General features: G+C 72.7%; 1 protein-coding gene across 1 annotated transcript; it reads left to right on the top strand.

Moving 5' to 3' along the window:
• Window positions 1-4973: 4973 nt before the first annotated feature.
• Window positions 4974-13248, top strand: LOC135311060 (ryanodine receptor 1-like; the record flags this gene model as incomplete). The annotated part of the gene is made up of 11 exons (XM_064440217.1): window positions 4974-5020; window positions 5926-6038; window positions 6558-6653; window positions 6743-6850; window positions 6981-7032; window positions 7933-8010; window positions 8104-8203; window positions 8318-8397; window positions 8981-9057; window positions 10049-10122; window positions 13231-13248. Coding segments are annotated over exons 5-11 (454 nt in total), but the record flags the coding sequence as incomplete, so codon positions are not given.
• Window positions 13249-15141: the final 1893 nt, after the last annotated feature.

Raw genomic sequence — 15141 nt, 5'->3', positions numbered from 1 at the left:
CCCCGGTACCCCTACAGCACCCCAAAACCCTCCCGGTACCCCCAAACCTGCCCAAGCCCCAGCATCTCCATCCCTCCCAGCCCCCCGGTACCCCTACAGCACCCCAAAACCCCTCTGGTACCCCCAAACCTCCCCAAGCCCCACCATCTCCATCCCTCCCAGCCCCCCCGGTACCCCTACAGCACCCCAAAACCCTCCTGGTACCCCCAAACCTCCCCAAGCCCCACCATCTCCATCCCTCCCAGCCCCCCGGTACCCCTTACAGCACCCCAAAAACCCACCTGGTCCCCCCAAACCTGCCCAAGCCCCACCATCTCCATCCCTCCCAGCCCCCCCGGTACCCCTACAGCACCCCAAAACCCTCCCGGTACCCCCAAACTGCCCAAGCCCCAGCATCTCCACCCCTCCCAGCCCCCCCGGTCCCTACAGCACCCCAAAACCCACCTGGTACCCCCAAACCTGCCCAAGCCCCAGCATCTCCATCCCTCCCAGCCCCCCCGGTACCCCTACAGCACCCCAAAACCCTCCCGGTACCCCCAAACCTGCCCAAGCCCCAGCATCTCCATCCCTCCCAGCCCCCCCGGTACCCCTACAGCACCCCAAAACCCTCCTGGTACCCCCAAACCTGCCCAAGCCCCAGCATCTCCATCCCTCCCAGCCCCCCCCGGTACCCCTACAGCACCCCAAAACCCTCCTGGTACCCCCAAACCTCCCCAAGCCCCAGCATCTCCATCCCTCCCAGCCCCCCGGTAGCCCCAAAACCCACCTTGTACCCCTACCTCCCCTCAAACACCTCCTGGTACCCCCCAAACCCAAGCAACCCCCGGCATCTCCATCCCCCCCCAACCCCCCTGGTACCCCCAAAACCTCTTGGACCCCTAAACAGCCCCAAAACCCACCTGGTACCCCCAACCCCCCCCTTCCCCAGTCCCCTCGGTACCCTCAGCCCCCACTGATCCCCCCAGATTCAGGCATCTCCATCCCTCCCACCCCACCCACTGCCCCCAGGCGCCCTTGCCCAGGGGTCTGCGTCCCCCCCCGCCCCCCAAGCCCCCCGCGCCCGCCCCCCAGGGGCGCGGGGACGGGGACCTAACGCTGTCTCTTCTCTCCTGCCCTTGGCTGCGGGTGCTGGCACCTAGTCCGGAGACGGCCAGGTTAGCGGGGCCACGCCGCGCGGGGAGGGGGGCCCCAGGGACCCCCGCCCCCCACCCTGGGGTCCTGCCCCTCGGGGCCCCCACGGCCGGGACCCCCAGGACCCCCCCCAGGGTCCTGCACTGTGGGGCCCCCCACGGCCGGGACCCCCCAAGGGCATCCTGGGGTCCTGCCCCACAGGGCCACAGCTGGGACCTCTGGAGACCTGTGGCGTGGGGGGTCCTGGCCCTGACGCCCCCAACCCCTGTGATGTGGGGGTCCCAGCGCTGACATCCCCACATTAACGGGGACCCTGATGCCCCGTCCCTATGGCATGGGGGGGTCCCGCTGCTGACGCCCCCATCCCTGTGACGTGGGGGTCCCGCTGCTGACACCCCCATCCCTGTGACACGGGGGTCCCAGTGCTGACACCCCCATCCCTGTGACGTGGGGGTCCCAGTGCTGACGCCCCCATCCCTGTGACACGGGGGTCCCAGTGCTGACACCCCCATCCCTGTGACGTGGGGGTCCCGCTGCTGACGCCCCCATCCCTGTGACACGGGGGTCCCGCTGCTGACCCCCCCCGTCCCTGTGGCACGGGGGGTCCCAGTGCTGACGCCCCCATCCCTGTGACGTGGGGGTCCCAGTGCTGACGCCCCCATCCCTGTGACGTGGGGGTCCCGCTGCTGACGCCCCCATCCCTGTGGCACGGGGGTCCCGCTGCTGACGCCCCCATCCCTGTGACGTGGGGGTCCCGCTGCTGACGCCCCCATCCCTGTGACACGGGGGTCCCAGTGCTGACGCCCCCATCCCTGTGACGTGGGGGTCCCAGTGCTGACGCCCCATCCCTGTGACGTGGGGGTCCCACTGCTGACGCCCCCATCCCTGTGACGTGGGGGTCCCGCTGCTGACGCCCCCATCCCTGTGACGTGGGGGTCCCAGTGCTGACGCCCCCCATCCCTGTGACGTGGGGGTCCCAGTGCTGACGCCCCCATCCCTGTGGCACGGGGGTCCCGCTGCTGACGCCCCCATCCCTGTGACGTGGGGGTCCCAGTGCTGACGCCCCCATCCCTGTGGCGTGGGGGTCCCGCTGCTGACGCCCCCGACAGCCGTGGCCGGGGGCGGGGGTCCTGACGCCCGCGTGCCTGCCCCCGCAGGGGGGCGGCTCGGAGCAGGAGCGGACGAAGAAGAAGCGCCGAGGGGACCGTTACTCCATCCACACCTCCCTCATCGTCGCCACCCTGAAGAAGATGCTGCCCATCGGCCTCAACATGTGCTCGCCCACCGACCAGGAGCTCATCAGCCTGGCCAAGAGCCGCTACGCCCTGGTGGGGACACCCCCCGGGGCTGGGGGCGCCCCCAGGGTGGGCTGGGGGTGCCCCTGGGGTTGGGGAGACCCCCCGGAGCGGGGTGGGCTGGGGATGCCCCCGGGGCTGGGGGTGCCCCCGGGGCTGGGGGTGGGGTGGAGTGATGGGGGGGGCACCCCTGGGGTTCGGGACACCCCCGGGTGGGGAGGGGACGCCCCCCAGGGTGGGGGCAGCCCCCGACGTGGCCCTGTCCTGTCCCCCCCGCCCCCCCCCCCACAGAAGGACACGGACGAGGAGGTGCGGGAGTTCCTCAACAACAACCTGCACCTGCAGGGCAAGGTGAGGGTCCGGCCCCACCGTGTCCCCCCACCCCACCCCAGCGTCCCCGCGGACCCCGTGTGTCCCCCGTGTCCCCATGGTCATCGCGCTGCCTGTGCCCCCGGGGTCCCCGCGTCCCCCCCAAAGTCCCCATGTCCCCATGACCCCCCCCAAGGTCCCTGTGGTCCCCGCGTCCCCCCCAAAGTCCCCATGTCCCCACGACCCCCCCAAGGTCCCTGTGGTCCCCATGGCCCCCACCATGGCCCCATGGTCATTGGGGTACCCCTACCCCCATGGGCCCCATGTCCCCCCATGTCCCCTCCATGGGCCCCATGTCCCCGTGGTCATCGGGGTGCCCGCCCCCCCGGGGTCCCCATGGTCCCCATGGTCCCTGTGGGTCATCGGGGTGCCCGCCCCCCTGGGGTCCCCATGGTCCCTGCGGGCCATCGGGGTGCCCGCCCCCCTGGGGTCCCCATGGTCCCTGTGGGTCATCAGGGTGCCCCCCCCCCGGGGTCCCCATGGTCCCTGTGGGTCATCGGGGTGCCCGCCCCCCTGGGGTCCCCATGGTCCCTGTGGGTCATCGGGGTGCCCACACCCCCGGGGTCCCCATGGTCCCCGCGGTCCCTGTGGGTCATCGGGGTGCCCACCCCCCGGGGTCCCCGTGGTCCTCATGGTCCCTGTGGGTCATTGGGGTGCCCGCCCCCCCAGGGTCCCCATGGTCCCTGTGGTTCATCAGGGTGCCCCCCCCCCGTGGTCCCCATGGTCCCTGTGGGTCATCGGGGTGCCTGCCCCCCCGGGGTCCCCATGGTCCCTGTGGTTCATCAGGGTGCCCCCCCCCCCGTGGTCCCCATGGTCCCTGTGGGTCATCGGGGTGCCCGCCCCCCCGGGGTCCCCATGGTCCCTGTGGGTCATCAGGGTGCCCCCCCCCCCGTGGTCCCCATGTCCCCGTGGTCATCGGGGTGCCCGCCCCCCCGGGGTCCCCATGGTCCCTGCGGGCCATCGGGGTGCCTGCCCCCCCGGGGTCCCCATGGTCCCTGCGGGCCATCGGGGTGCCCGCCCTCCCGGGGTCCCCATGGTCCCTGCGGGCCATCGGGGTGCCCGCCCCCCTGGGGTCCCCATGATCCCTGTGGGTCATCGGGGTGCCCGCCCCCTGGGGTCCCCATGGTCCCTGTGGGTCATTGGGGTGCCCGCCCCCCGGGGTCCCCATGGTCCCTGTGGGTCATCAGGGTGCCCGCCCCCCCGGGGTCCCCGTGGTCCCCATGTTCCCCGCGGTCATGGGGTGCCCGTATCCCTGGGGTCCCCATGGTCCCTGCGGGCCATCAGGGTGCCCGCCCCCCCGGGGTCCCATGGTCCCCATGTTCCCCGCGGTCATGGGGTGCCCGTATCCCTGGGATCCCTGGGGTCCCCATGGTCCCTGTGGGTCATCGGGGTGCCTGCCCCCCCGGGGTCCCCGCCGCCCCCCCGCGCCATCGTGCCCCCTGTGCCCCCAGTGCGAGAACAACTCGTCGGCGCGGTGGCAGATGGCCCTGTACCGCGAGATGGCCGGCAAGGCCGAGGACGCCGACAGCCCGAGAAGATCGTCCGCAGGGTGCAGGAGGTGTCGGCCGTGCTCTACCACCTCGAGCAGGTCGGGGAATGGGGGGTCTGGGGGGTTCTGGGGGTCCCGGGGGGTCCGTGGGGTGCAGGAGGTGTCGGCCGTGCTCTACCACCTCGAGCAGGTCGGGGAATGGGGGGTCCCGGGGGGTTCTGGGGGTCCCGGGGGGTCCGCGGGGTGCAGGAGGTGTCGGCCGTGCTCTACCACCTCGAGCAGGTCGGGGAATGGGGGGTCTGGGGGGTTCTGGGGTCCCGGGGGGTCCGCGGGGTGCAGGAGGTGTCGGCCGTGCTCTACCAGCTCGAGCAGGTCGGGGAATGGGGGGTCTGGGGGGTTCTGGGGGTCCCGGGGGGTCCGTGGGGTGCAGGAGGTGTCGGCCGTGCTCTACCACCTCGAGCAGGTCGGGGAATGGGGGGTCTGGGGGGTTCTGGGGGTCCCGGGGGGTCCGTGGGGTGCAGGAGGTGTCGGCCGTGCTCTACCACCTCGAGCAGGTCGGGGAATGGGGGGTCTGGGGGGTTCTGGGGGTCCCGGGGGGTCCGTGGGGTGCAGGAGGTGTCGGCCGTGCTCTACCACCTCGAGCAGGTCGGGGAATGGGGGGTCTGGGGGGTTCTGGGGGTCCCGGGGGGTCCGCGGGGTGCAGGAGGTGTCGGCCGTGCTCTACCACCTCGAGCAGGTCGGGGAATGGGGGGTCCCGGGGGGTTCTGGGGGGCCCTGGGGTTGCTCTGGTGGTCATTGGTGTGCTCTGGGGGTGCTCAGGGGGTCCCAGGGTGTCTCTGGGGATGCCGGGGGGTCCCTGGGGTATCTCTGGGGGTGCTCAGGGTGTCCTGGGGTGTCTCTGGGGGCGCTTGGGGGGTCCGTGGGGTGCTTGGGGGGCCGTGGGGCGCTCGGGGGTCCGTGGGGCGCTCGGGGGTCTGTGGGGCGCTCGGGGGGCCGTCGGTCGCTCGGGGGGCCGTGGGTTGCTCGGGGGGTCCGTGGGGCACTCGGGGGTCCGTGGGGCGCTCGGGGGGCCGTGGGTCGCTCGGGGGTCCGTGGGGCGCTCGGGGGTCCGTGGGGCACTCGGGGGTCCGTGGGGCGCTCGGGGGGCCGTGGGTCGCTCGGGGGTCCGTGGGGCGCTCGGGGGTCCGTGGGGGCGCTCGGGGGGCCGTGGGTCGCTCGGGGGTCCGTGGGGGCGCTCGGGGGGCCGTGGGTCGCTCGGGGGTCCGTGGGGGCGCTCGGGGGGCCGTGGGTCGCTCGGGGGTCCGTGGGGCGCTCGGGGGTCCGTGGGGCGCTCGGGGGGCCGTGGGGCGCTCGGGGGTCCGTGGGGCGCTCGGGGGGCCGTGGGTCGCTCGGGGGTCCGTGGGGCGCTCGGGGGTCCGTGGGGCGCTCGGGGGCCGTGGGGCGCTCGGGGGGGCCGGCGTGCCGGGGGTCCGTGGGGCGCTCGGTGGCCGTGGGGCGCTCGGGGGGCCGGCGTGCCGGGGGGTCCGTGGGGTCCGTGGGGCGCTCGGGGGCCGTGGGGCGCTCGGGGGGCCGGCGTGCCGGGGGTCCGTGGGGGCCGTGGGGCGCTCGGGGGGCCGGCGTGCCCAGGTGACCCCCCCGCAGACGGAGCACCCCTACAAGTCCAAGAAGGCGGTGTGGCACAAGCTCCTCTCCAAGCAGCGCCGCCGCGCCGTCGTCGCCTGCTTCCGCATGACGCCCCTCTACAACCTGCCCAGGTGGGGCCGGGGGGCGCGGGGGGCCCCGGGGGGCAACTGGGGGCGTCCCAGGGCCTGGGGGGGCAGCTGGGAGGTGCTGGGGGCAGCTGGGGAGGTGCTGGGGGTAACTGGGGAGGTGCTGGGGGCAGCTGGGGAGGTGCTGGGGGCAACTGGGGAGGTGCTGGGGGCAGCTGGGGGGGTGCTGGGGGTAACTGGGGAGGTGCTGGGGGTAACTGGGAGGTGCTGGGGGCAGCTGGGAGGTGCTGGGGGCAGCTGGGGAGGTGCTGGGGGTAACTGGGAGGTGCTGGGGGCAACTGGGGAGGTGCTGGGGGTAACTGGGGAGGTGCTGGGGGCACCTGGGGAGCTGCTGGACGTAACTGGGAGGGTGCTGGGGGTAACTGGGGAGGTGCTGGGGGCACCTGGAACCCCAAAGGCAACCCAGAACCCTTCTGGGGGCAACTGGGAGTAACTGGGAAGGCCTCGGGAGCCCTGGGCCCCCCGGGGGCCGCGGCTGTGACCCCCGCCCCCCGCGCCCCCCAGGCACCGCGCCTGTAACATGTTCCTCGAGGCGTACAAGCTCTCCTGGCTGCTCCCGAGGAGCACCCCTTCGAGGACCGCATGATCGACGACCTCTCGGTGAGCGGGGGGGGGCTGCGGGGCTGGGGAGGGGGTCACCGGCTCGGGACCCCCCCCCAGGCTGAGCCCCGCGGTGGTGGCCGAGGTAGAAGTCGGGGGAGGAGGAGGAGGAGGAGGAAGAGGAGCGGGATAAGAAGCCGGACCCCCCTGCACCAGCTCATCCTGCACTTCAGCCGGACGGCGCTGACGGAGAAGAGGTGGGGGGGGGGGGGGCGCCTGGGCCCCCCCCCGGGGGGGGGGGTGGGGGGACGCCTGGGTGCCCCCGCGTTGTGGGGAGGGGTCCCGGCGCACCCCTTTGAGCCGCGGCCCCCCCCCCTCCCCCCGCAGTAAGTTGGAGAAGGATTATTTGTACATGGCGTACGCTGGCATCATGGCCAAGGTGGGTCCTGCCCCCCCACCCCGGGCCCCCCCCCAGTGCCCCCCCCTCCCCTGGGCCCCCCCCCAGTGCCCCCCCCCTCCCCTGGGTCCCCCCCCCCAGTGCCCACCCCTCCCCCGGCCCCCCCAAACCTCCCAGCCCCAGCGCCGGGCTGGGGGCTGCACCTGCTTTGGTGGGGGTGCGGGGCTTGGGGGGGGTCGCTGGGGCTTGGGGGGGTCCCCAGGACTGGGGGGGGTCCCCAGGGACGGGGGGGTTCCCCAGGGGTTGGGGGGTCCCCAGGGTTGGGGGTCTGCAGGGACTGGGAGGTTCCCCAGGGACTGGGGGGGTCCCCAGGGGTTGGGGGGTTCCCCAGGGGTTGGGGGTCTGCAGGGACTGGGGGGTTCCCCAGGGACTGGGGGGGGTCCCCAGGGGTTGGGGGGTTCCCCAGGGGTTGGGGGTCTGCAGGGACTGGGAGGTTCCCCAGGGACTGGGGGGGTCCCCAGGGACTGGGGGGGTCCCCAGGGTTGGGGGTCTGCAGGGACTGGGAGGTTCCCCAGGGACGGGGGGGGTCCCCAGGGGTTGGGGGGTTCCCCAGGGGTTGGGGGTCTGCAGGGACTGGGAGGTTCCCCAGGGACTGGGGTGGTCCCCAGGGGTTGGGGGGGTCCCCAGGGTTGGGGGTCTGCAGGGACTGGGAGGTTCCCCAGGGACGGGGGGGGTCCCCAGGGGTTGGGGGGGTCCCCAGGGTTGGGGGTCTGCAGGGACTGGGAGGTTCCCCAGGGACTGGGGGGGTCCCCAGGGACTGGGGGGGGTCCCCAGGGGTTGGGGGTTCCCCAGGGGTTGGGGGGGACCCCTGGGATGCTGCTGGGTGGGGGGGGGGCGGCTGGGACACACACACCCCCCCCCCCCCGATCGTCTCCCACCCAGAGCTGCCACATCGAGGAAGGGGAAGAAGAGAAGGAGGAGGAGGAGAAGGGGGAGGAAGAAGCTGAGGACTCATTCGAGGTGGGTGCGGGGGCACCCTGAGCCGCCCCCCCCCGACCCCTGTGACCCCCCCACGCCCCCCCTGACCCCCCCCCGGTATCCCCCCCCCCCCAGGAGAAGGAGATGGAGAAGCAGAGGCTGCTGTACCAGCAAGCCCGGCTGCACACGCGGGGGGCGGCCGAGATGGTGCTGCAGATGATCAGCGCCTGCAAGGGTGAGACCCCCGCGGGCGGCCCCTTTTTGGGGGGGGGGGCTCCCCCCGCGACCCCCCGGCACGGGGAGGGGGGGGGGTCCTCGCGCACGGGGTGACGGTGGGCGCCGTTGGCAGGGGAGCGGGGCGACATGGTCTCCTCCACCCTCAAGCTGGGCATCTCCATCCTCAACGGGGGCAACGCCGAGGTGCAGCAGGTAGGGGGGCGTCCGTCTGTCCGTCCGTCCGTCCGTCCGTCCGTCTGTGCCCCCGCCCCGTCTCCAGGCGCGGGGTGGCGGGGGGGCGGGTGGCGGGGGGGAGGGGTGGGGGGGGGGGGCGTCCCCGCATGTCCGTCAGGCGTCCGTCTGTCTGCGGGGGCGCCCGCCCGCCTGCGGGGTCTGTGTGTCCATCCACACCCCCGCGTGTCCGTCTGTCCGCCCGCGTGGCCGTGCGTCCATGCACACATCCATCCAGGTGTCCGTCTGTCCGCCCGCATGTCCCACAGCCACATCCACCCACGGGGCCGTACGTCCACGCACGTGTCCGTATGTCCACGCACACGTCCACCCATGCGTCCGTGTGTCCATCCATGCCTCCATCCACGCGTCCGTCTGTCCACCCACGTGTCCGCCCATCCACCCACGCGTCCCTCTGTCCATCCGTGCGTCCACCCACATGTCCGTACCTCCACCCACGTGTCTGTACATCCGCCCGTGTGTCTGTCTGTCCGTCCACGTGTCCCTCTGTCCGCCCATGCATCCATCCGTCCGTCCCCCCCCCGTGTCCGTCTGTCCCCCCCAGAAAATGCTGGACTACCTGAAGGAGAAGCGGGAGGTCGGGTTCTTCCAGAGCGTCCAGGCCCTGATGCAGACCTGCAGGTGACGCCCGGGCCGGGGCCCCCTGTGGGTGTTGGGGTCCCCCCTGTGGGTGTTGGGGTCCCCCGTGGGCATTGGGGTCCCCCCTGTGGGTGTTGGGGTCCCCTGTGGGCATTGGGGTCCCTCCTGTGGGCATTGGGGTCCCCCCCCCGTGGGTATCAGGGTCCCCCCGTGGGCGTTGGGGTCCCCCCTGTGGGTGTTGGGGTCCCCCCGTGGGTGTTGGGGTCCCCCTGTGGGCATTGGGGTCTCCCGTGGGTGTTGGGGTCCCCCCGTGGGTGTTGGGGTCCCCCCCGTGGGCATTGGGGTCCCCCCTGTGGGCATTGGGGTCCCCCTCGTGGGTGTTGGGTCCCCCTGCAGGCATTGGGGTCCCCCCTGTGGGCGTTGGGGTCCCCCCCATGGGCATTGGGGTCCCTCCGCAAGCGTTGGGGTCCCCCCGTGGGCGTTGGGGTCCCTCCGCGGGCATTTGGGTCCCCCCCCGTGGGCATTGGGGTCCCTCTGCGGGCATCGGGGTCCCGCCCCGTGGGTATCAGGGTCCCCCCCGTGGGCGTTGGGGGTCCCCCGTGGGCATTGGGGTCCCTCTGCGGGCATCGGGGTCCCCCCCGTGGGTATAAGGGTCCCCCCCGTGGGCATTGGGGTCCCCCCCGTGGGCGTTGGGGTCCCTCTGCGGGCATCGGGGTCCCCCCCGTGGGTATCAGGGTCCCCCCGTGGGCATTGGGGTCCCCCCCGTGGGCGTTGGGGTCCCCCCCGTGGGTATCAGGGTCCCCCCGTGGGCATTAAGGCCCCCCCCAGACATCGGGGTCCCCCTTGGGCACCGGGGACCCTCCGTGGGTGCCCCAGGGGTTCAGGGCGTTGGGGTGTCCCCCATGGCGGGGGGGTCCCCAAGAGCTCCAGGACCCCCAGGGAGGGTTTGGGTCCAGCCGGGTGGGGGGTGGGGAGGGGGGTGTCCTGGAAGGGGTTTGGGGGGCCCGATCCTGACCCCCCCCGTGTCCCGCAGCGTCCTGGACCTCAACGCCTTCGAGCGGCAGAACAAGGCGGAGGGGCTGGGCATGGTGACGGAGGAGGGGACGAGTGAGTGGGGGGGCCCTGCCCGGGCACCCCCCGGGACCCCCCGCAATTGCTGCTGCCCCACGGGATGGGGGGGGGGCTGAGATGGGGGGGGTGTCTCCGTCCTGCGCCCCGTCCCGCTGCGCTGCTCCCCCCGACCCCCCGCTGTTAATGTGGCTCTGAGCCCCTAACGCCCCCCCACACCCTCACCCCCCATCCCTAACGCCCCCCCCACACCCTCACCCCCCCATCCCTAACGCCCCCCCACACCCTCACCCCCCCATCCCTAACGCCCCCCCACCCCCTCACCCCCCCAGCCCTAACGCCCCCCCACACCCTCACCCCCCCCAGCCCTAATGCCCCCCCAAACCCCCCCCATCCCTAACGCCCCCCCACACCCTCACCCCCCCCAGCCCTAATGCCCCCCCAAACCCCCCCCATCCCTAATGCCCCCCCACACCCTCACCCCCCATCCCTAACGCCCCCCCACACCCTCACCCCCCCCATCCCTAACGCCCCCCCACACCCTCACCCCCCCCAGCCCTAATGCCCCCCCAAACCCCCCCCATCCCTAATGCCCCCCCACACCCTCACCCCCCCATCCCTAATGCCCCCCACACCCTCACCCCCCATCCCTAACGCCCCCCCAAACCCCCCCATCCCTAACGCCCCCCCACACCCTCACCCCCCATCCCTAACGCCCCCCCACACCCTCACCCCCCATCCCTAATGCCCCCCCAAACCCCCCCCCATCCCTAATGCCCCCCACACCCTCACCCCCCATCCCTAACGCCCCCCCACACCCTCACCCCCCCAGCCCTAACGCCCCCCCACACCCTCACCCCCCATCCCTAATGCCCCCCCACACCCTCACCCCCCAGCCCTAACGCCCCCCCCACACCCCCCATCCCTAACGCCCCCCCACACCCTCACCCCCCCAGCCCTAACGCCCCCCCACACCCTCACCCCCCATCCCTAACGCCCCGCCACACCCTCACCCCCCCAGCCCTAACGCCCCCCCACACCCTCACCCCCCATCCCTAACGCCCCCCCACACCCTCACCCCCCCAGCCCTAACGCCCCCCCACACCCTCACCCCCCCATCCCTAACGCCCCCCCACACCCTCACCCCCCATCCCTAATGCCCCCCCACACCCTCACCCCCCCCAGCCCTAATGCCCCCCCACACCCTCACCCCCCCAGCCCTAACGCCCCCCCACACCCTCACCCCCCATCCCTAACGCCCCCCCACACCCTCACCCCCCCAGCCCTAATGCCCCCCCCACACCCTCACCCCCCCATCCCTAACGCCCCCCCACACCCTCACCCCCCATCCCTAAGGCCCCCCCACACCCTCACCCCCCCAGCCCTAATGCCCCCCCACACCCTCACCCCCCCATCCCTAACGCCCCCCCACACCCTCACCCCCCCATCCCTAACGCCCCCCCCACACCCCCCATCCCTAACGCCCCCCCACACCCTCACCCCCCCATCCCTAACGCCCCCCCCACACCCCCCATCCCTAACGCCCCCCCACACCCTCACCCCCCCAGCCCTAACGCCCCCCCACACCCTCACCCCCCATCCCTAACGCCCCCCCACACCCTCACCCCCCCAGCCCTAACGCCCCCCCACACCCTCACCCCCCCATCCCTAACGCCCCCCCACACCCTCACCCCCCATCCCTAATGCCCCCCCACACCCTCACCCCCCCAGCCCTAATGCCCCCCCACACCCTCACCCCCCCAGCCCTAACGCCCCCCCACACCCTCACCCCCCATCCCTAAGGCCCCCCCACACCCTCACCCCCCCAGCCCTAATGCCCCCCCACACCCTCACCCCCCCATCCCTAACGCCCCCCCCACACCCTCACCCCCCATCCCTAAGGCCCCCCCACACCCTCACCCCCCCAGCCCTAATGCCCCCCCCACACCCTCACCCCCCCAGCCCTAACGCCCCCCCACACCCTCACCCCCCCATCCCTAACGCCCCCCCACACCCTCACCCCCCATCCCTAATGCCCCCCCACACCCCCCATCCCTAACGCCCCCCCACACCCCCCCATCCCTAACGCCCCCCCACACCCTCACCCCCCCAGCCCTAACGCCCCCCCACACCCTCACCCCCCCATCCCTAACGCCCCCCCACACCCCCCCCATCCCTAATGCCCCCCCACACCCCCCATCCCTAACGCCCCCCCACACCCCCCCATCCCTAATGCCCCCCACACCCCCCCATCCCTAACGCCCCCCCAAACCCCCCCATCCCTAACGCCCCCCCACACCCTCACCCCCCCATCCCTAACGCCCCCCCACACCCTCACCCCCCATCCCTAATGCCCCCCCAAACCCCCCCATCCCTAACGCCCCCCCACACCCTCACCCCCCCAGCCCTAACGCCCCCCCACACCCTCACCCCCCATCCCTAAGGCCCCCCCACACCCTCACCCCCCCAGCCCTAATGCCCCCCCACACCCTCACCCCCCCATCCCTAACGCCCCCCCACACCCTCACCCCCCATCCCTAACGCCCCCCCACACCCCCCCATCCCTAATGCCCCACCAAACCCCCGTATCCCTAACGCCCCCCCACACCCCCCCATCCCTAATGCCCCCCCCACACCCTCACCCCCCCATCCCTAATGCCCCCCCACAGCCCCCCATCCCTAATGCCCCCCCCCACACCCTCACCCCCCCATCCCTAACGCCCCCCCACACCCTCACCCCCCCATCCCTAATGCCCCCCCACAGCCCCCCATCCCTAATGCCCCCCCCACACCCTCACCCCCCCAGCCCTAATGCCCCCCCACAGCCCCCCATCCCTAATGCCCCCCCCACACCCTCACCCCCCCAGCCCTAATGCCCCCCCACACCCTCACCCCCCCATCCCTAATGCCCCCCCACACCCCCATCCCTAATGCCCCCCCATAACCTCACCCCCCACATCCCTAATGCCCCCCCACACCCGCCCCATCCCTAACGCCCCCCCACACCCCCCATCTCTAATGCCCCCCCACACCCCCCATCCCTAACGCCCCCCCACACCCTCACCCCCCAGCCCTAACGCCCCCCGCCCGAAGCCCCCCACTCACCTCCTCTCTCCCCTTCTCTCCCCTCCCGGCTCCTGGTGACAGTCATCAGCCGTGAGAACGGTAAATACGCGCGGGGGGGTGTATAGGGGCCGTAGGGCTGGGGGGGTGTATAGGGGCTGTAGGGCTGGGGGGTGTATAGGGGCCGTAGGGCTGGGGGGGGTGTATAGGGGCCCTAGGGCTGGGGGGTGTATAGGGGCCGTAGGGCTGGGGGGTGTATAGGGGCCGTAGGGCTGGGGGGGTGTATAGGGGCTGTAGGGCTGGGGGGTGTATAGGGGCCGTAGGGCTGGGGGGGTGTATAGGGGCTGTAGGGCTGGGGGGTGTATAGGGGCCGTAGGGCTGGGGGGGTGTATAGGGGCCCTAGGGCTGGGGGGGGGTGTATAGGGGCCCTAGGGCTGGGGGGGTGTATAGGGGCCGTAGGGCTGGGGGGGTGTATAGGGGCCCTAGGGCTGGGGGGGGGTGTATAGGGGCCGTAGGGCTGGGGGGGTGTATAGGGGCCGTAGGGCTGGGGGGGTGTATAGGGGCTGTAGGGCTGGGGGGTGTATAGGGGCCGTAGGGCTGGGGGGGGTGTATAGGGGCCCTAGGGCTGGGGGGTGTATAGGGGCCGTAGGGCTGGGGGGGTGTATAGGGGCTGTAGGGCTGGGGGGTGTATAGGGGCCGTAGGGCTGGGGGGGTGTATAGGGGCCCTAGGGCTGGGGGGGGGTGTATAGGGGCCGTAGGGCTGGGGGGGTGTATAGGGGCCGTAGGGCTGGGGGGTGTATAGGGGCCCTAGGGCTGGGGGGTGTATAGGGGCCCTAGGGCTGGGGGGGTGTATAGGGGCTGTAGGGCTGGGGGGTGTATAGGGGCCCTAGGGCTGGGGGGGTGTATAGGGGCCCTAGGGCTGGGGGGTGTATAGGGGCCGTAGGGCTGGGGGGGTGTATAGGGGCCGTAGGGCTGGGGGGTGTATAGGGGCCGTAGGGCTGGGGGGGGTGTATAGGGGCCGTAGGGCTGGGGGGTGTATAGGGGCCGTAGGGCTGGGGGGTGTATAGGGGCCCTAGGGCTGGGGGGTGTATAGGGGCCGTAGGGCTGGGGGGGGTGTATAGGGGCTGTAGGGCTGGGGGGTGTATAGGGGCCGTAGGGCTGGGGGGGTGTATAGGGGCCGTAGGGCTGGGGGGTGTATAGGGGCCGTAGGGCTGGGGGGGGTGTATAGGGGCTGTAGGGCTGGGGGGTGTATAGGGGCCCTAGGGCTGGGGGGGTGTATAGGGGCTGTAGGGCTGGGGGGTGTATAGGGGCCGTAGGGCTGGGGGGTGTATAGGGGCCGTAGGGCTGGGGGGGTGTATAGGGGCCGTAGGGCTGGGGGGTGTATAGGGGCCCTAGGGCTGGGGGGGTGTATAGGGGCCGTAGGGCTGGGGGGTGTATAGGGGCCGTAGGGCTGGGGGGGGTGTATAGGGGCCGTAGGGCTGGGGGGGTGTATAGGGGCCCTAGGGCTGGGGGGTGTATAGGTGCCGTAGGGCTGGGGGGTGTATAGGGGCCGTAGGGCTGGGGGGGTGTATAGGGGCCGTAGGGCTGGGGGGTGTATAGGGGCCCTAGGGCTGGGGGGGGGTGTATAGGGGCCGTAGGGCTGGGGGGTGTATAGGGGCCGTAAGGCTGGGGGGTGTATAGGGGCCGTAGGGCTGGGGGGGGTGTATAGGGGCCGTAGGGCTGGGGGGGGTGTATAGGGGCTGTAGGGCTGGGGGGGTGTATAGGGGCCGTAGGGCTGGGGGGTGTATAGGGGCTGTAGGGCTGGGGGGTGTATAGGGGCCGTAGGGCTGGGGGGGTGTATAGGGGCCGTAGGGCTGGGGGGTGTATAGGGGCCCTAGGGCTGGGGGGTGTATAGGGGCCCTAGGGCTGGGGGGGGGTGTATAGGGGCCGTAGGGCTGGGGGGGTGTATAGGGGCCGTAGGGCTGGGGGGTGTATAGGGGCCATAGGGCTGGGGGG

The sequence above is a fragment of the Phalacrocorax carbo genome, unplaced genomic scaffold, assembly GCF_963921805.1.
Source record: "Phalacrocorax carbo unplaced genomic scaffold, bPhaCar2.1 SCAFFOLD_440, whole genome shotgun sequence".
Taxonomy (NCBI): Eukaryota; Metazoa; Chordata; class Aves; order Suliformes; family Phalacrocoracidae; genus Phalacrocorax; species Phalacrocorax carbo.
Note: the sequence above shows the minus strand (reverse complement) of the source record. Positions and strands in the feature narration are given on the sequence as shown.